The 21,097-nt window shown below is 39.7% G+C and overlaps 1 protein-coding gene across 3 annotated transcripts in view; it reads left to right on the plus strand.

Moving 5' to 3' along the window:
- Positions 1–1,445: 1,445 nt before the first annotated feature.
- clocka (clock circadian regulator a) overlaps positions 1,446–21,097 on the plus strand; it is a 30,222-nt gene continuing 10,570 nt past the window's right edge. The window contains exons 1-11 of one of the 3 annotated variants that reach the window (XM_078259706.1): positions 1,446–1,817; positions 11,796–11,881; positions 18,635–18,861; positions 18,956–19,047; positions 19,380–19,439; positions 19,682–19,830; positions 19,935–20,026; positions 20,111–20,200; positions 20,385–20,505; positions 20,637–20,750; positions 20,840–20,958. In XM_078259706.1, coding sequence (XP_078115832.1) covers positions 19,028–19,047; positions 19,380–19,439; positions 19,682–19,830; positions 19,935–20,026; positions 20,111–20,200; positions 20,385–20,505; positions 20,637–20,750; positions 20,840–20,958 — 765 coding nt within the window. In that variant the 5' untranslated portion in view covers positions 1,446–1,817; positions 11,796–11,881; positions 18,635–18,861; positions 18,956–19,027. The remainder of the gene's footprint in view (positions 1,818–11,795; positions 11,882–18,634; positions 18,862–18,955; positions 19,048–19,379; positions 19,440–19,681; positions 19,831–19,934; positions 20,027–20,110; positions 20,201–20,384; positions 20,506–20,636; positions 20,751–20,839; positions 20,959–21,097) is intronic. The other 2 variants (XM_078259705.1, XM_078259704.1) reach the window with 2 other exon arrangements.

Here is a 21,097-nt window from a genome sequence, read left to right on the forward strand (position 1 = left end):
AAATGAGTGGGTAATTTTCCTTTCTACATTGTAAGATGGACATGACCAGTTTGAATGCAAACCATTTAACATCATCAGTGAATACAGAGGTGGAAAGAAATCCCTGGGTTTATACTGTATAATGTGACAGAACATCCTCTGTCCCTGGCTCTTCTCTGTGGAAAGAAATTACATGAACATAAGGGTAATGTATATAATATAATAAGGGTGTTATATATTTGCATTCTACGACACTTTTCCCATACACTGGACAATCATATTCATCCTTTTAATCTCTCCCCATCTAAATATGGAAACAGCGCCACTCACCTATTGACTGCATACATGTGGTCAGAAATTGCATTGCAACTTTTGCTTTGGCTGTTGCCATGGTGATGAGTACCACACTAGGGATGAGGGAAAATGGTAAAACAATCTGATGGCCAATTAATCTGAAGACACTCGACCAAAAAGTAGACAGGAATATGGAGTTTTATTCCTATTGATTAATGCAGTATTTCGCTATTCTGAATTCATTTGTGTTCAAGTTGAGAAAACAACAAAAAATTTAATAAAAACACAAAAAATTTATGCAAAATCTACAGGTTTACAATACACGTATGTCTGGTGTCCTACTAAATGGTAGGATAACCTCAAAAAGTAGCCTTATAAACCTATAATGCTATACAATATCATCCAAAGCGATTCATAAAGATCATTCTTTCAGGTAGGACATATCTCAGAATCATCAGAATGGACTACTTACTCAATAAATTAAGTTAAGTTAAGTAGTTAATCAGGGTAGTTCATTTTGACAGGTAGGAAATATCTATCAGAATGGACTACTTCCTCTATAAATGTAGTTAAAAGTAGAGTAGCTCATTCTGTCAGGTATGAAATAGTTATAAGAATGGCCTACTACATCCACACATGTAGTTAAAAGTAAAGTAGCTCATTCTTTCAGGTAGGAAATATCTCAGAATTGACTATAAATGTAGTTAAAAGTAGAGTAGCTCATTCTGTTAGGTGGGAAATACTGTATCTATTCCAATGGACTACTTACTCTAAATGTAATTAATGTAGGGGAGTTCATCATGATAGGTAGGAAATATCCATCAGAATGGACTACTTACTCAATAAATGTAGTTAAAAATATTATGATAGGTAGGAATTATTTATCAGAATGGACTACTTCCTATATAAATGTAGTTAAAAGTAGAGTAGCTCATTCTGTCAGGTATGAAATATGTATAAGAATGGCCTACTACATCCACACAAATAGTTAAAAGTAGGGTAGCTCATTCTTTCAGGTAGGAAATATCTCAGAATTGACTATACATGTAGTTAAAAGTAGAGTAGCTAATTCTGACAGGTGGGAAATATCTATCAGAATGGACTACTTCCTCTATAAATGTAGTTTAAAGTGGCGTAGCTCATTATGACAGCACAAGGTCTATCAGAATGGACTACTTCTTTTATAAAAGTAGTTAAAAGTAGTGTAAGGGTTAAAAGCAACAATGTACTGCTCTTGAATTTTGCCTTTCCACAAGTGGTTCAGGTTAATCTGACAGATTTTAGCCTCACTGTATCAACTAAAAAAACCTATAGGCTAGCAGAACAGGTACCTGCGTGTGATAAAGAAATCCTGGTAATGTAAACCAGAATGTCGATCACCTTTCTCTGACCAGGCATGTGTGTTATCTGGAGTTATAGCGGTGGTAGGCCCCTTTGACTCCAGTCAGTCTGCCTCTGCCATATATGCCTGAGCCCTGCGCAGTCAACCGTCAGCAGCGCCACTGGGTGTAGGGATATCCCGATGAAAGGGGAGACTGTTCGGGGTAAGTGTGACATCTCTACCGGTGAACTCTGCTCTGTATTTATATCGCTATATCGGCAGCCTCTCTGTGTAACGTTACTATTGACACACGTAAAGCTACAAACGGAACAGTTTAGCTTGTGCTCATTTGGTGACAGAGTCTGGCCAAAGGCCCAGTGACCCACATTATTATCTAACGTTTTAATGCTGCACGTAAGCTAGCTAGCTCCAGCTAAAAGTGGGTTGACATATACATATAACGTTATATTGTTGCGGACGAGTTGAATGCTCGCAATTATTTTATTGTAAAGTCACTAGCCAGCGAAAAAAACGGCTTTTTTTAATTTGTCACGAATAAACGGTGCCATGGCAGTGTGTGTGTCATATGTCGCAGTAAGTGTGGCAAACTATAAAGCTGTTGTTTTGTTGCTGTAATTGATGTTAGCAAGCAAGCTAGGTGGCGTTAGCCGGCTTCTAGCAATCACTGCCCGGCAACCGGCCGGTATCACCGGCAGTAGGGAGACAGATAGACGTGCTATCAGTGGTTTGTCACTTCAAAGCTGACTTCAGTTCAGGTGACTTGAGATATTTTACGACCGTCCACATCTTACCGGCACAGTCTGTCCACATCTACTGGCTCTTTTTAACGGTATGCCTGTTTTTCCCCCCTGGTGTTAATTAATAGATCTGTGGCAGCTGCGTTTCTCTCCAATTCCAGTCTAGTTTTCGCATTCATCTATTCTGCTGCTCCCCATTCAACAGTTATGACATTGATCAGCCACTTTATCTATTCATTTTTGCTGTTCTACCTGTCTGGCTTTACCAGGCTCTGGATCATACCTGTTAAGTTAAATAGCAGTCTGATGAGGGTCAAATGTGTTTTTGTTTGTGAACCTGCAACATGCATAGAACAAATGGGTAAGAGTAATGTATGATTTTGGTTCCTAAAAATGTCAACAGAATAGGGTGCGAAGACAAGCTCTTTTGTATTCTCATTTAGTCAGGCTAGTTCATGTTGTATCCATTGAACATAGGCCATTGTTAAATAATACTGTAAGACATTACAGGCGTTTTACACACAGAGACTTAATACATTTTTACTATACATAGTTTGTTGGAGCTGATAGTGGATCGTGGAGAAATACTTTGACACCTTTTTTTTGTTGCTGGCACTGGCTGGCTGCAGGTGAAGAGAGGAAACTATTTCCGCTATCTACTATCCATTGTGTTTCATTGTTGCTTGGCATCTTTTACACATTGGAACATGTTAATTAAGTTTAACAAGTTTCTCCAAGTTTGTTAAAAATCTAACTGGCACATACAATGTGTTTTGTGTATAGTAGTTCTGAAAGAATAGTGGGCAAACTTGGCAGCAGAACACTAGCAAATTGTCTTTAAACATGAGGGGGTGTGACAACATTAGACGGGGTGGGGGGGGAGAGAGAATAACATACGGATTACATTATTATGCGCTACGCCTAATAATGTAATTACTTTACGCCTGTCATGTCAGACTCTTCTGATACAGATGAGTCTGCGTTGATTCAGATGTGATGTTCTTGGGCTTTATTGCAGACAGTGTTGTTTTGCTTCTGCAGCTTAGGTGGAATTAAAAGTTCACTCAACGTCTGTGTTATTGTCGAGGCCTTGGGCTTAGTGCAGCGGCTCTAAATGTGAACTGGACATTCAGTGTCTCAAGTAGAGATGGTTCGATACCATTTTTTGCTTCCCGATACCAATTCTGATACCTGAACTTGCGTATCGGCCGATACCGAGTACCGATCCGATACCACTGTGTCATATATTTTATTATGTTTTAACAACTGTATACTACTATCCCTGTATGGATGTGATATGATTTCTATCTTTGTTGTCAGTCTGGCTCAGGTTAAACTCTTTGTGAAACATGAACAATGAACGCCACAGAACTTTTTTTTATTATGCAGTTTGACAGTCAGTTATAACGGAAAAAGAACATAAATAAACTACTTTAACGTAGATTTTCTTTAGGGCTTTATTACATGGTATCGGCTCGGAGCATAAACTCCAGTACTTCCCAATAGCGATACCAGCGTTTTAGGCAGTATCGGGGCCGCTGATACTTGAGACTAGAACATCTCTAGTCTCAAGCATGACTTCTATAGTGTCACCACCTCAGGGAAATCTCCTGTTGTGAATATTAGTGTGACATTTGTTACAACAACCAAAGTGGTAGACAATTCAAGTATCAGATTTACAAGCCCAAGGCTTTCATGCCTTGTTCAGAAACCTTGAAGTAAGTGTCTTTAGACCGTATGTATGCTACAGTCTGTCAGACCTGCTATCATGTGGTTAAAAACTTGACTCTGTGTTTTGAACCTGACTTTGACATCATCTGAGGCCCATTTCAGGAAGGCGCAGTGCTTCATTTGTAAAGTGGGAGGTCACGGAGCGCATAGGGGTGGTGGATCCGGCGACTCAAAACGGGGGTTGGAGGTAACGGAACAAAAACAAATTACACTGCCTGCGTAGCTTCTCTGACTAAAAAAACCTAAACAACGCTGTGTGAGTACATCAGGGCAATGTTTATTTTAATTTCAGAACATGCACTGCATTGGTGCGAAATGTAATGTCTCCACATTCTTGATCGGCGGAAATGACTTTTGCTCGTTTGGGATCCGACTGACCAGCATATTTGAACCGTTCTCTTAATACATCCATGATTTGAACAAGTTAAGCAAACTTAGTTGTCTTTTTGACATGAGTGAAACGAGGCTAACACCAATCTCAACCAGCACAAGCGCATGTGTCACTTGAAGTGCCTCCCCTCCCTCTTTAAAATATATTAAATAAACAAAACAGGTAAGAAGAAAATAAACTTTGTCAAATAAACTTTTCAATGAAAAAATAAAGTTTAGTGCACTTAGCAGCATTTATTAAACTTCTGAGAATACAAATCTGCAAGCTTCACAGAAAGTGACATGTTATTATTAATCTCAACACTATTGGTGTTCCTGTTGAATCAGACTAGGGCTCTCTAAAGTCAGTTCTTGTTCACCTTGTTTGTTAGATCATTGTTCATTTGTATCTGTGTTTTGGGGACCCTACTGTTTTATGTCCTGTTGCACTCATTAGGATCTTATCTGAGCAGATTTCTGTCATTCAAACAACTCTTAGTTGTAATTTAAAACTCGTCCAGCCAGTTTAATAAAATGAAGGGTTTTATTTGTGCTCGAGTCCATAGATGCAGTTAATGGATACAGGCACGGAGAACTGAAGGCTCTGTTAGCAATGATTAGTTCCGTTAGCGGTTAGCTCCGTTAGCGGTTAGCTCCAGTTAGCTCCGTTATAGGAGTGGATGAGACTGCCACGGATAGGGGTAACAACCAGGCTCTGATAAATGACATTCGGGGAGCTTCAACAGCGATGTGGCCGCGGTGTTTTGTGCGGTTTTATTACTACAGTTAATCCCAAGACAAGAACACCCGCAGAATGCTACTACTAACGGTAGCGTCTGACGCCGCCTTCACACTGGCCGTTGAAATCAGCTCCGCAATACGCCCCCAGCGGACATCGTACTACACCGTTGAAAAGCTTCGGAAGCGACTCACAAAAAGGGTAGAGAGACTAGAACGACTGATAAGTGTCTGAATGTACGATTCTCTATGACCTCTCTTATACAGATATAAATAGAAAGGCTGCTGCGTGGAGAAAAGTTGTCCAGGACGTTGACATGTCACATCGGTTAAATGTGATATAGCGGTATAATGTCAATAGTTCCATGTCTGTTGCTAGCTAACCAATTAGCATTAGCAGGTTTGTTCATCAGTACCATAGAAAAGCTAACTTCCGCTGGAATTGTCGGATAGGAACCGTCCGTAGCCTTTTGCAAGAGTTAAATTTTTTTTAACGCATCCGGATGACCAACTGACACGATTTTTTCCGCACCACACTCGTTCGGACCCATTCGCATGTAGTCTGTGAATCTCCATAGGAAATGAATGACTTCCGGTCGTTTTGAAGCCGTATCAGAGCTGATTTCAACTGCCAGTGTGAAGGCGGCGTGAGCCTGAAGTGACTGTGCGAGACACACGGCGCAAGAATTCACGAGGGGAGGGGCTGGAGGCAGCTAGAGATGTTCCGATACCGATACTAGTATTGGAATCGGCTCTGATACTGCCTAAAACGCTGGTATCGGTATTGGTAAGTACTGGAGTTTATGCACCGATCCGATACCACGTAATAAAGCCCGAAAGAAAATCTACGTTAAAGTAGTTTGTTATTTTTCCGTTATAAACTGCAGAATAAAAGAAAGTTCTGTGGCATTTATGTTTCACAAAGAGTTTAACCTGAGCCAGACAGACAACAAATCATATCACATCCATACAGGGATAGTAGTATACAGTTGTTAAAACATAATAAAATATATGACACACTGGTATCGGATCGGTACTCGGTATCGGCCGATACGTAAGTTCAGGTATCGGAATCGGTATCGGGAAGCAAAAAATGATATCGGGCCATCTCTAGAGGCAGCTGGTCTGGGTCATGGATGTATTAAGAGAACTGGATACAGTGTTCGGCGGGAAGCCCTGTATATTCCAATGAGAGTGCTCAAAAGCGCATTAAGCAAACATGGAGCGTGCTTCCGCATTGTTGGCCCATAACGCTGGTAGGCTCACGATGGACATGTGCACTAGCAACAATTTGTTTGTATTGTCGTAGCAACTGGTAGCAACATGTGCGTTCATGAGCTTCTCTCTCGTGTCTCTTACAAGTGCCGAACTCATGAACTCGCCGTTTTCCTTGTCTAAAATATTCACTAACGTTAAACATTGTGTTTTCGTTGTCGTTTACATGCTGGGCTAAATAAACGATAGATGTATTTAGCTAGACAACCAAGGAGATTTAATAATTATGTTGTGCTACTAACTAGCGCTAGCTGTTAGCCTGCAGTTTCGTGAACAAAGTTCATCCATGGCTTTAGCTCTCATCCACGTTACAAGCTTTACAGCATACAGCCCTTGGATGTATCATAAGAAAGAACCAAGGCGATGTAATCACTATGTCTGTAGTAACGTTATGTAGGCATATAGCTAGCTATGTATAGATCTTAATACAGCCATGCTAGCTACCCCTGATGTTAGTAACTAGCTAGCTAGCCGATAGCCCGCCAGTTTGGGAAACGCTAATGACGTTACATCCACGTAGCTAACAGGCTTTACAGCATAGCTACATACATCCCTCGGATGTATCATAACTTCATAAGATAATACCATGGACGTATTAATAGAACATATGGTGAATTACAACCATTAGCTATATCCATTATTACAGCTAGCTACATGAGCTCGGGAGAACAGTCATGTGAGCGGGCGGGCGCAGTCCTGCGGCTCTGCTTGCGTCCACTATGCGCGTTCATCATGCCAAATTTAATAATTCTGGATTCGCTTCTAGTGAATGTTAAAAATGTTAAAAACGTGACGTTTTAAACAAGGACCCTTTCAGTGTTCGGGCTGGTAAGTTGATATACCCAGAAACAAATTATCCGCTGAAATATAGACCTTTCTTTCGCCATGCAAAGTCTCTGTGAAAAGTCTTTCTGGGCCATGGGGTGCAGTACCACCGTTATCCGCTAAGCCCATGCTTTTAGACTTGGTGCTCTTCCTGGGGGCTTGGTCTGGGTGGCTGTAAAAAATGTCACCTATTCATGTTTTTAACACTAGGCTGCCCGCAGATACGCCTGCCTATTAATCGGCTTGATATACTGGGATATTGGCCGATGCCGATTATGTAAAAAAAAAAAAGCCAAAAATCAGCCAATTAATCAACATTGAATAACAACATTGAACACTACACAAACAGTAATTAATTTTTTTCATTTAGGCGATTCATTTTTCATAGTGTCACTCGAGGTGCCGGATCCAATAAAAAAGGTTCTGGATCCAACGTCGGAGGTGCCGGAACATGTTCCGGCTTAAATTAAGCCCTGGGAAGGAGGTTTAACAAACTCTGAGTCTAACCCTGATCTCTGAGTTGATTTACCCCGAGATGGGAAACTGAGTTTTTGGTTCCAGAACAGCTGATTTGAGTTGGTTCAATCCACTCAAGAGTAGGTTCACGCGCATACACCACCACAATAAAAAGGCAGCATGAATGGAGCCATGATACTACGATTCACCATGGTAACAACCACAAACAAACTGGTTGGCGGAAATACTCACACGCACATACAGCGAGTTTGAACATGTATTTTGTTTAAAAAAAGCAACACGGCCTCTGCTGCAAAATAGCGAGAATTGGTGTGGGAGAAAATTGCTGCTCGAGTCAATGCGTAAGCTCTAATATAGTGTATTGATTTCATATTTAATCACAGGTAACCTATAATATTGCTGGTGAAAACTGGAATGGTATTAGCCTACACCTATAATTTCATTTAGGTGCAGTCCTGCGGGCGAAAAAGTAAACCACTACTAATCCCATTCTGAGGTTGCTGCACCACCACGTCATTAACAGAACTATAATTTATAATCATTTATTTCTTTTTAATGGCTCTCACTGGTTTGTGTCCAGGGAACACTACTTTACAAAACAGAGCGAGGCACATTTTTCTGACGGCTCTGCATACAGTGGCTTTACTAATATGCTCCGCATCATGTAAAGAAAACTGCTGTTTGCAAAAAAACATCATGCGACACAAAGAATCTGCTGGGATGTTGGATGGTGGATGTTGGTGATATGAGGATGGATAAGTTATGTGCATATCTGATGGACTGAAGAAAAACGATACCTCTCAAATAGGTAGTTATCTGGAAATGAAAATACATCTAGTCGGGGCCTCAATATCATCTCCAGATTTAACTCTCTGTGAAGTAGGCTAATACAGCTTTTTCATCAACAGGATCGTCGACAAAAGGACATGCCATGTTCGAGAAAAAAACGTTTTATAATCTGCCTAACACAGTTAATAAACCAAAACGTTTTATTCATGCAGATGACAACACTACGCTAAAATGTGCCTGATACAGACCGAATGAATGAATGAATGAATGAGGAAATGAAAGAGCGCTGTGTCAGAGGGAGGAGACTGAGAAATTCAAGGTTTATTGACGAAAACCTGCCCGACCAGGTTAAGTTTAGAGATGTTCCGATACTGATACCAGTATCGGTATCGCCTCCGATACTGCCTAAAACGCTGGTATCGGTATCGGGAAGTACTGGAGTTTATGCACCGATCCGATACCATGTAATGGTAAAGCCCTAAAGAAAATCTACATTAAAGTAGTTTATTTATGTTCTTTTTCCGTTATAACTGACTGTCAAACTGCATAATAAAAGAAAGTTCTGTGGCGTTCATTGTTTGTGTTTGTTCATGTTTCACAAAGAGTTTAACCTGAGCCAGACTGACAACAAAGATAGAAATCATATCACATCCATACAGGGATAGTAGTATACAGTTGTTAAAACATAATAAAATATATGACACAGTGGTATCGGATCGGTACTCGGTATCGGCCGATACGCAAGTTCAGGTATCAGAATTGGTATCGGGAAGCAAAAAATGGTATCGGGCCATCTCTACGTCATGTGAGGTTATTTAAAGCAGGGTTTGATAGGTCTTGATAGTCTTTACTTTTGCCTTCACCTTGTAATGTGACCTAATAGTACTATATTATAAGCTTAAATTCATCAGGTAAAAGAGTAACTTCTCATTTTCCAAGTCCTTCAGTGTTTGATATGGCTTTGTGTAGAATCATTAACAAATTAACTAAGTTTAGCTTTTTCTTCTTCTTAATGTTGGCTGCAGATTTAAGAGATGGCATGTGACTGTGTCATGACAGCTATTTAATATGCTGACTTGTACCATGTACCTGTAGAGCCTTGTTGTGGCTACACACTGACGTTTCCCTCTCACGGCCTTGCAGCAGCTAATCTCGTGCCACCAATATTTGGTCTGTTTCACACGCCGTAATTAATGCCGTTTGTTGAGCTATATTGCCAGTTTAAATGAATTATAGTTTGTTGTGAGATAATCTGAAACTGGCTTTATCAGACAGCTGTCACACTTGTCCTGCTCGCTTTTTTTACCAATTGCCTCCAGACCATCTGACACAGCCCTAACCATGTTCATTGTAATGAAGAAATATGTCATCCGTTTGACCCTTTGTCTTTAAATGTGTTTTTACTAGGGGTCAACAGATAATGATTTTGCAGGGCTGATACAGAATATTAGTAGTTGAATGAAACCAATATGCATTTACTGTAAAAAAAATAAAATTATTTTTAATAATAAAAAATAAAATGTGACATACACCTCAGACCCACAAAAATATGCAAAGCAGCACTACGTTGGACTGTCTTTGACTTTGAATAAACAAATGACAATTCCCAAATTTCAGGATGTTTCACAATCCCACACATGCAAAACACAACCAGCTACAGACAACAAGTGGCCGACAGAGCGTGATGTCACTCATAGGCAGGCTACCAGACACTCACATCGTTGTGGGATGTGGGAAGGTAACTTTCCCGCCTTTGACTCTTTTCCTGTTTCCAACGTTAGCTACATGATTGCTGGATATACCAAACTTACTTTTCTTCACTTTCCTGGAGCACGAGCGGATAGCTGAAAGGAACATCGCGACTGTTGTGTGGAATAAGGTTGGCAAAAAATAGGCGCTACGCTTTTCCGTGTCTATTTTTTCGCTAAGAGGAAACTGAACAAAAAGCCATTTGCCAACACTAAATATCAAACAACAGCCAGACACTATATAGTATTAAGTTGCTGTGAGCTGTAGCCTACATTCACCACTTCAAACCAGAGGCAGAACATAACGTAATCTCAGAGATTATTCCTTTACAGCGCTGTGCAATGCGAGAAAATCTCAGAGCTGAACCGGGCAGACACACGATATATATTGTGCAGCCCTGATCAGGACATATTCATTTAGTGCAGAAAGAAATTATTGATTGATTGAAGTCTTTAACAGAAAGTTAATTGACAACACTTTTGCTAATCAATAATAGTTTAAGTCAGAAAGAAAATACTGTAGAGAAACATTTGCCAGTTCCAGCCTCTCATATGTAGATTTGCTGCATTTCTGTTTCATATAGCATAATTAGAAATTAAATATGTATCTGTTTAAAAACACTTTTTACTTGACTAAACACTTTGATCGGTATTCCAGTCATTCCACTTAATCAAGTTCTTGGTTTTGAGAAATCAGTGACAGAATTTCTCTATATTGATATTGGAGGTACTGATAAATTAAGAAGGCTACATACAGCGTTGTAAGAAAACTGCAGGAATCCTTTAAATAAATGCTATTGTAATACAAGGCCAATATATTGACACAAGTAGCAAATTAATTTAATCAATTTATGACACCATTTGTAAGTGCTAGTATGATAAAGTTCTTGATCGTGACGAGGGTTTTAAAATGTCTACGTTCTAGTGCTCAAACATACAGTCACATGCACACTTACACACTTTGAGCATCACTTTTTACAATAATGAGCAGATGCTTATGTTTACATTGCCTGGAAGTAAATCCCCTTCCCAGCTGATGGCCAGGGGCTCGGGTTATTAATGGATGAACTTTCAAGAGGTGTGTGTGTGTGTGTGTGTGTGTGTGTGTGTGTGTGTGTTAGGCCTGCACGATTAATCGTTATAAAATCGCAATCTCGATTCACCCTCTTTTCACGATTTAATGTTTAAATAACTTTGATTTTTAATTTTACGAGCCGACTGCATCACTAACACTACTACTTTCTTCTGTGAGTTTTAAACAGACTGTATAAAAAAGGTTTTAATTGCAGCGCTCCCAAGCGTGCAAGCCGTGTGTTTGTGTGTGTCTGTGTGTGTGTGTGTGTGTGTGTGTGTGTGTTCAAAGCTGTTTCTTATTTCTTCAGTGCTGTGTGTGGGAGGCTCATGATGACCCAGCTGTTTTAGTTCTGATTCAGAAATGTGAGTTTTGTTTTGCTCATTTGTAAGTCTAGCTTTTCTCTTTCTGTTTAACAGGTCAATAATTCAGACAAGAGTTGCCGCAGAGTCATCCGTATTGAGGTGAAGCGCTTACTTAATTAGCCATCACTCAAAGACAAAAGGTAAGACATGGTTGACTTCACCTACGTAATTTGGGTCTTGGTTGCAGCGGTGGACTGCTTTAGTGTCAGTCAGAGAAGGGCTGCTCGATTATGGACAAAATCATAATCACGATTATTTTGGTCAATATTGAAATTATGATTATTTAACATGATTACTCATTGACTTTTGGGAAGATGTTGCAATTATTGAACTTAAAGTTAAACAAATCAACAGTGAAAACACATGAAACCCATTTGAACATTTTTGTTTTCATTCAGAACACAAGACAAAATAAGAGTTTACTTGCGAAACGTGATGTGCAAAACAGTCATTTTTCTCGATTATTCTGTTTTTGTGATCATTAGTAGCCAAAATCGTAATCGCGATTAAAATTCAGATTAATTGCACAGCCCTAGGATGGACTCTTCCTCTTGGCTAATGTCTTTTGAAGCCTAATTCACCAGGAGCTATTATACATCCATTCAGTAATGTTCTATTTTTGATCTGCAGTCTGTCGATGTTTCTCCTGAATATAATGCATATGAAATTGAAATGGTGTTGACACAGTCACTGGAGCCTTTCAAATCATTTTCTTTTTTCTTTGACTGCATCTGCTGATACTCTTGATTAGTTTGTATTGCTAATATTGCTGTCTTTTTTAGCTGCGTGCGTGTGTACTTGTTTGCATTTATCTAAGTCCCAATAGGTTTAGTACTAAAAGGTTTAAATCTAGGCTATATCACTAATATAATAACAGAATCTTTTTCTTCCAAATATCTAAACTTAAACCAAACATCTCTTTTTATAATCTTGACCTGGGTGTTAATCATGCTTAGTATTAACTTGTTAACAGTTTAATATCACCCAAACTATAGTCTTAAACTATGGGTTGAAGTCAGTCTGGATTATGATGTTATTGATTAGCTACCTTGTGTCGTTATATTCACCCACAGAGTTCCCCTTTAAACAAATGGCTTCATGGCCTACATCTGTCCCTGTTATGAAAAAGTTCGTAAGATCGTTAGAGCCTCAATCCTCACAAGATATTCAGCATGTGGCACACAAGACTAGGCTATGAATGTGATGCATATAATGCACGTGTTGAGAGATTGTTAGCTGCAACATGCGGCTAAGCTCTTTTGTTGGTGTAAAAGGATTGCAGTCTGTAATTCATTCTTACAAATGTAGCGTATCTCCAAAGGTGTCTTTTATGAGTCATATTTGCATCTTTTTTTTTGTATCCTTATTTTTGTATTGATTTTAAACAATCAACAGTCTTTCAACATATGTATTCAAATACATCAAAAAGATATGCTTCTTGCCCACCTCCCACAAACTTGAGCCATCTGTTAATAGAAAAAACAATAATAGTAATAATACTGGTTTACAATAAAAGTAACAAACATCATAACAATCAAAACAATCATATTTGCATCTTAAAATGATCGTAAAGCATAGCATTTAAAGCTTCACTTTCTTATCTCTCGTCATAGGTTGAAATGCTTCACACAGAAATGTTGTATGTAATAAAGTAGAAATCTTTTGCGTGCCTTGATCTGTCTACCCAGGTAGGCAGCGTGACATTTCAATTTGAGGTTATTTTTAAACATGATGCTAACTAACAGTGACTCTAACTTATCATTATTTTCATGACTATTTTAGACTTAGATTTAGAGAAGCTAGAATATTGCATGTTTGCTTGATTGATGAGTTATTCAAATTGTTGATTTGTGTTCTGTCTATTTACTAATTGATAAATTCACAAATTCTTTCAGGAATAAAAAAAGTATTTACCACAGTCCATGTCTAAATGAGACTTGTGAGGTTGTCAGATCCTGTATCAGTTGTTTCTGCATAACGAAAGATGTTTAATTAAAAATTGTGCAGTCGCAGAATATGGAAGTGTTCTCTTTATCTGACATTAACTGCACTCAATAAAGTGTGATTTTTGCCTTGACACAATCTGTAGAGTGGTGCAAAGTCTTATGGGAAACTACAAGTCCATATACTCACTTAGAGCAAAGTCATGTAAAGGCATCAATTAGTTTCTAACAGGCTTTTCTGACTTTAATGGATAGGAAAGCTGAGATATGAAAGGGGAGAGAGAGGGGGGAAGACATGCAGGAAACAATCACAGGTCAGACTCGAACCCTTGACCTTCTGCGTCGAGGAATAAACCTCTACATATGTGCGCCGGCTCTACCAACTGAGCTAACCGGCCACAAGGGCTGGAGTCAGTTTTGACTGCTTCTCGTGTGCTGCCAGTCATCCTTCTGAACTCCAATGACCCACTTGGCATCGTTATGAGGCCCCTGGCTGAGCTCCTGCTCCGCTGGGACTGGAGGCCAGCAGCAGTCGAGGGGCACCTGCCAACCACTGCTGCTTGCCTCTCAAACATTCCCGTCTGTGAGCTGTGGAGGAAAAATGCAAAACAAAGAGCCATTTTGTGCTGCTGGGCCTGTGGATGTGTGTGCTTTGAGTGGTACACAGCTGGCTGCCCAGAGTTGAGGGGTTAGTTGCTAAAATGTTTTAGCTGTATGGTGGGCAGTGTTGACAAGCTTGTGTTGTGGATTTTATTTGCTTACCGGCAAAATGACCATGGCATGTATTAAACCCATGTTGACAAGGGAACCTCTATGTCTGTGAACCGAGGGAATCACATCTTTGATTGATTGCTATGTGGATGCCACCAGGATGTTTAGGCCTTGATGCAGCTGCCTCAGACAGGATGTGTGATTGAGTAATTTATTTGTATGTGTTTTTGTTGATTTGTGTGACCTCTTTGGCAGTGAGTCTTGCCAGATGTTAAAATCTGCATAACATTATCCTAGATACTTCCCAACACTTGGAGCAGAATGAGACCAAGCACCCCCTCCTCTTTATTTGCTCCTAACCCGAGTACCACGTCGGTTTTGTTGTAGACTGTCTTTGTGTCTACCAGTACCAGCGAGTTTCACGTTTTAAATGGTTGACTGAATGTACCAGTCTTTCTAGAAATGTTGTAAAAGCCGAGGTCTATGTTGTAACACTTGGGATCTTTGAGGGTTCACTAACCCCCTACTCTAGGCTGTCCGGGTGTGACGTAGATGATGAAGAAAACATATGACATTCCCTTTTATCAAGTATAAGACTGAAAATCGACTGTCAATAGAAAGATACCTGGACATTTCCCCTATGCCCATTGCAGTCCTAACCACACTACAACATAATAGTACAAGCTGATATAAAAACATACTTGTTAGTTGTATAAATGTTTTGAACACAGGAGATATATGGCACAAATCTCATTCAGACAATCCTATGCATTTGTTTGTCTTCAGCCTAATATAAAGGTTTAATTTGGTAGCATTTTAGTTCAAATGGATGCATCCTGCTATTTAATTTTAAAGAACTATGGCAAAACAAGCTCTTTTTGGCTTTAGTCTGCTTCTGATTAGAGGACTGCTGCTCCTTTGCATATCAACAAGTAGTTTCTGTCCTCATTTTGGCATTCTAATGTCCAGTGATATTATCCTCTGTGGTGGATTATGAAAGTAAAAAGCTGTATCCCTGGGGATATTAATTATTGGTCTTTGGTTTACATTTGGATTTTCATCACCTGGCACATTTTAAACATAACCTGTTTGAATTTCTGAGCCTACTGAGTCATAAGAGAAAGCTGTTAAGCTCTGCTGTATTCTCTGTTTGTTAGTTGCTGTGTCGACCTAATGTAATAGTAAAAACACTCTTCCTGATGGAAAGAATCTGCTTCATAATACAATAAGGATGGGAGGGATTGCTTGTGATTAGTTTCCTCTGAATGATGCAGAATGACGGCCACTGCATGAGAGAACATCACACACATGACACGTGTGTTAATGCAGGTCGACCTGTCAAAGTGTTTTAAATCCACAGCCTTAACCAACGGTCGAATCATTCTCAGTGTATGTTGGAGGGAGTATCAGCTGTGGAGGAATTTCAGCTAGGCTATTTTCAATCGGCACGGTGAGGCCGGTTGCTATGGTGTTGCCCGTTGACACCGTTGCTGTGCTGGCATCTCAGTGCGGGGTGTGGTGGAGTGCGTGTCGAGTGGCGCCATACATCTACTTAAGAGTGACTCATATCCTCAGAGCTCTGCTGCCCTACATCTGCGCATGGGTGCACACATTCAACAATGCTGTGTGAGCAACAGAAACATGGTGATAAAAGAGTGTTTTCAGTCTGTGATTTGATGTGTTTCAGGATCAAAAGTGCTTCTACTTGTGTGAGGTGTGTTCATTTGAATACGTCTGCCTAGTCTACATGATTGACATTACTAAAAACTGATAATTGACTGTTAAAAATGTAGCACCTTTCCTTGACATCTGTGCCCGCTGAGGCTCAGGGAACACCAGGACGCCTTTGCATATCCTATGATTAAAGGAGGAAATGCGATATGCAGACAGCGTGATTCCCTGCTCACACCTTTAGTGAAGGTACTTGCTTTGTAAAATGGTCAGCTTTTGAAGGATTTCTGTTGACAGGGAATGTAGTGATATTGGTATAACAGGAACGTGTTGCCCGTGGAGCTGTGATTAAGTTAGATCAGAGGAGGAGGAAAGTAGGTCACTGGGCCAGCAGGTCATTGAAGCACAGATGACATCACAGTTATACAACCTCTGCTCTCCCGGTTATACAACGCTCACTATGACTGCTGCAACTGCTGCTGATACACTTATGTCAACACACATTACTTACTCTTATTTTCCTCTCATATCACTCATGTCATTTTTTTATTTTATTTTAGTTTCTTTTTTCAGTCTGGGTCTGCATTCCAGTTAGCTATTTTTAAGATGCTGTAGAGCAGAAATGCAAATGCTCTCTGCTTGTTTTTTTAGTAGGTACTAAGTATGTAGATAAAGCTCTTTACTACAACTATTCACTCCCTTTATAATGTTGTCGCAGAGTGTAGTTGACCCCTTGTCTTGACAAAGCAGTAATCTTAGATAAGGCACCCATTCTCTGTATTTGTGTCGAAAGAGTTGCATGCAGTGGGCAGTAAAACAACACTGCATAGCTGAAAGTCAATGGGCCACGATAAAACCTATCCTTCCCTTGCATGTCTTAACATGAACGTGTAAATACTCCCAGTTCTGACGTCCTTTCCTCGTTTTGATGAACCCAGCAGCAGTAAGTTGAACATAACACAAATAATTTTTTTCATAACAACAGTGCTGTCTGGGGCTCTCCTAACACACTGATCCTGGGTCAGTTGTTAATGAATTTAAACATGTACTGTAGTCACATCAAAACCTCAAAAAGTCTGTACTTAGGTATTTGATCTATTATCTTATCTATTAGTTTATTATCTTTATATAGGCAATGACACATCTTTTGAAAAACATATTGTATTGCTTCTAAAATTGGAACAGTAAATAAGCATAAATAATAAATAATCAAATTAGGAAACCCAGTTTTATTTTTGTGAAGTGCGGTTGTGTGGTGTCTTGGTTTGGTGTTTTGGGGACTTACCCTGAACGTGAATGTGTGAGAATGCTAGTTATATCAATAAGTGCAGGTGTTTTTTATGCTGTTTACAATAACCAACCTCAATTCAACTATTTTTGTGTGTATATCTATATTAGCTCACAGTACAAGACTTAAGTATAAATCCCTAAAATAGCAAAAACTACAATTTAAGTTTCAGCCAAATTTGTAATAATAGAAATGTTATGTATACCATGATACAAGGAGAGAAGGGCTTTTCTCACCAACACAAATAGGCCGTTATGGTGAGAAAACCTCCCACACAGGTTCTGACGGTAACTGGTTCATGGGATAAATGGGTCAAATATTTAGGCTAGAGACCCAGTGGGCCTTCTTGTTTTAATTGGACAATCTATTGTAGGCCTACCTGCGCAAGGAGAAGAGTAGAGTCAGGTGATAGGAAGAAACATCAGCTGTCAGTGATGTGCGGAATATTACTGTAGATGTTTTTTTTTATGTGGCAAATTGAAATCAAGATAGGTGCTTTTATGTATCTGTTACATCAGCATTCAGGGTATCAAACATGAGGCAATAATTTACCTTTTAAAGGCATTATATTATGTATTACATTTAATATAATCCCAGAGTATTTCCTGGATGTTAATGCAAAGAATGATCACCTCTATAAATTAGACTGACATCGTACAAACAGTCATATGTTCATATGTACCAAACCTTCCCACCCAAATAGTTTTGCACTTGTTGGGATAATGGTGCTGGTCACTAGGCAGACATCAGGACATGACTGGTGGGTCCCTCTCCCTTTTCAATTGCTGCCAACTGTTGTTAAGCTCTTAGTCCCACATCATATCACACTATTTCCATGGCAAATTGTAATTTCACTTAAAGTTTTTATTTTGTGCCAGCCATTTGCTAAATTTATTTATTGGATGGCGTGATGTGACGTGTGCCATTTTGGGATGCAGCTACAAAAACCTAGCCTGACTGCTGCATCACTTTAAGTTTAGCTCGGCTGTTAAAGCAAAGGTGCGTCACAGTGCATCAGGGGTTAGCTGGCCATCTGGAGTCAGAGAGCACACATTGGCATACAAAAAAATATCCCATGCTGTCTCCTATATTAGACTGGCCAGACTGCTTTTTATGCGTGGCAGGGGTATAATTAAGCACATGTTCTCTGTCAATCTTTTCTCTTTAGCCAACCTCCCTTAGATACACTGCAGTCTACCTTTCATATGCCGAGCTTACGGACATATTGATTGTGTTTGTATTTCAATAATGACAATGTGTGTTTTTCTGCCCTCTTATAGACTCAGATGTTGCTGCCATGTGCCAGTCTCACACGCGAAGCAGACGAAGAACTCGGCTCATTGAAGACCCCTTTTCAACTTTATACCCGCTGATTGGGGAAACTTTCAGCGACTCTCCTCCAAGACACAGAGCTCCACTGCCCCAATCACCACAGTGTGTCCAGCCACACCCTGCCTTCATCCAGCAGTAACTTCTTCATCCTCTCACAGGACTGGCTGTACTGTCAGTAAGTTGAGATTTAGTTTTACCATTGGTCTTGAATTTGGTGATGAAGCTGTTTGCAAGTTGTTATTTCATGTGGGGTTCTTTTTTCCTGAAAGGTTCATCCCCAAATGTCTACCTCACGATTAAAAGACCCCTCTCCAACTCTGCGACCCTAAACAGGATACAAAATGACCTCGAGCATTGACCGGTAAGACAAAGGTTTTGAGTTACCTGCATTTAGCTTGTTTTTCTTAGTCATTTCTATTAATTTTGTAGTTTTTCTCTGACCAACAATAAAAAAACATGTATTCAATGTATGGCCATAGATTGATTTTTGAACTCGATATCAATCGTATAATTGTCTCAGCATTGGGATGAATACAATATCCAAGTTCTGTGTTCAGTTTAATTCTTTACTGCTTTTACCAGAAAATAAAAAAGGTAAGATGAGCAGACCCTCTTTTCAAAGTGTTTATAAAAGATTATTAGAGAACGAATATTAAAGGATCTTCTTCAGCTGTCGGTGTGTTTGCTCTGCAGGGATGACAGCAGTATCTTTGATGGGTTAATGGAAGAAGATGAAAAGGATAAAGCTAAACGGTATGATCCATGTGATTTGTGTTCAGATCAAAAGACATTCAATGTTCTTTAAAACATCCTCCGTGATATTACAATTTTTAGTTTTTATGAGACTTGATTATATATTTGTGTGATTATTAAAGCTCCACATGCAGAGACGCAGCTATCTTACCTGCCTCACAATAATGCAGCATTGTAACCAATCCCCAAACTACTGTATGTAATGAAGACAAAACGGGTTCTTATTGTGTCTAATCCGACAGTGTGTCCCGTAACAAGTCTGAAAAGAAACGCAGAGACCAGTTCAATGTCCTCATCAAGGAGCTGGGCACCATGTTGCCGGGCAACACCCGGAAGATGGACAAGTCCACTATTTTGCAGAAGAGCATCGACTTTTTGCACAAACACAAGGGTGAGGACTGCTCACGATGGGCAGAAATCTGTCTGATGTAGAGAGTTGTGGCTCACACTCTTCGGCTGAACCCGTTTTGTTGACACGTTTCATGTCTCCATCAGAAATCGCTGCTCAGTCAGAGTCAACTGAGATCAGACAAGACTGGAAGCCTCCTTTTCTTAGTAATGAAGAGTTCACTCAGCTGATGTTGGAGGTGAGTAGTCTTTGCATGTCCTTTTGTTTTTGTTTACATGCAAGACTATTAGCGAATTAAAAAAGTTCATTTTATCTCCATAAGGCGTTAGACGGATTTTTTCTTGCAATCATGACTGATGGGAACATAATCTACGCTTCTGAGAGTGTGACGTCCCTACTAGAACACTTACCTGTGAGTATAATGTGAATGAATGATAATATAGAGTCAGTATTGGAGTTTTAGAATATTTCAAGTCTATATAACAAAGCAAACATGTCAACGGTGCCACCTGTTTGATACAGTGTTACAAGCTAAGTGTTTAGAGCTACACATGCTCAACGATGCATTAGTATGAAACATATTGTATGTGTTTCAGTCTGATCTTGTGGATCAGAACTTGTTGAACTTCCTGCCTATGGGGGAGCATTCAGATGTGTACAAGGCTCTGTCCTCTCATATCATGGAAGGAGAGACACCGACACCTGAATACCTGAAAAGTAAGTGGAATGTTTTATTTGCACCATTTCCATTTGTCTTATTATGCTATGATATTATCTTACTGGTATAATTGGTCATCTCAAGTGCCAATTACTTACTTTGATTCTTACTTTTTCATTTTTTTTCCCAGCAAAAAATCAGCTTGAGTTCTGTTGCCACATGCTCCGAGGGACAATCGACCCCAACGAGCCCCCCGTGTACGAATATGTCAAGTTCATTGGAAACTTCAAGTCCCTGAATAATGGTGAGTTACACGCCACTAATTGTCTGAGCCTCAAGTTGAGTTTTCCTGGCCGTAAAGTCTAGCCTTTTCTTTGTTTTATTCGTCACCAGTGCCTAACTGTACCCGAAATGGTTTCGAGGGAGTGATCCAGCGATCGCTTCACTCTGCCTTTGAAGACAGAGTGTGTCTTATAGCTACTGTGAGGCTTGCCAAACCACAGTTTATCAAGGTAAAAATCATTAGCCGTTCTTCCACTTCTTACTTCTCCTTTTGTCCTGTTGACACCCATTCCGTCTGTGCCTCAAGGTTTGAAAAAATTAGGACAGGGCTCAGCAGTAACGCTTGCCCAGTCACCCCAGGCAAACACA

This window comes from Sander vitreus, chromosome 9 (assembly GCF_031162955.1).
Source record: "Sander vitreus isolate 19-12246 chromosome 9, sanVit1, whole genome shotgun sequence".
NCBI classification, from domain to species: domain Eukaryota; kingdom Metazoa; phylum Chordata; class Actinopteri; order Perciformes; family Percidae; genus Sander; species Sander vitreus.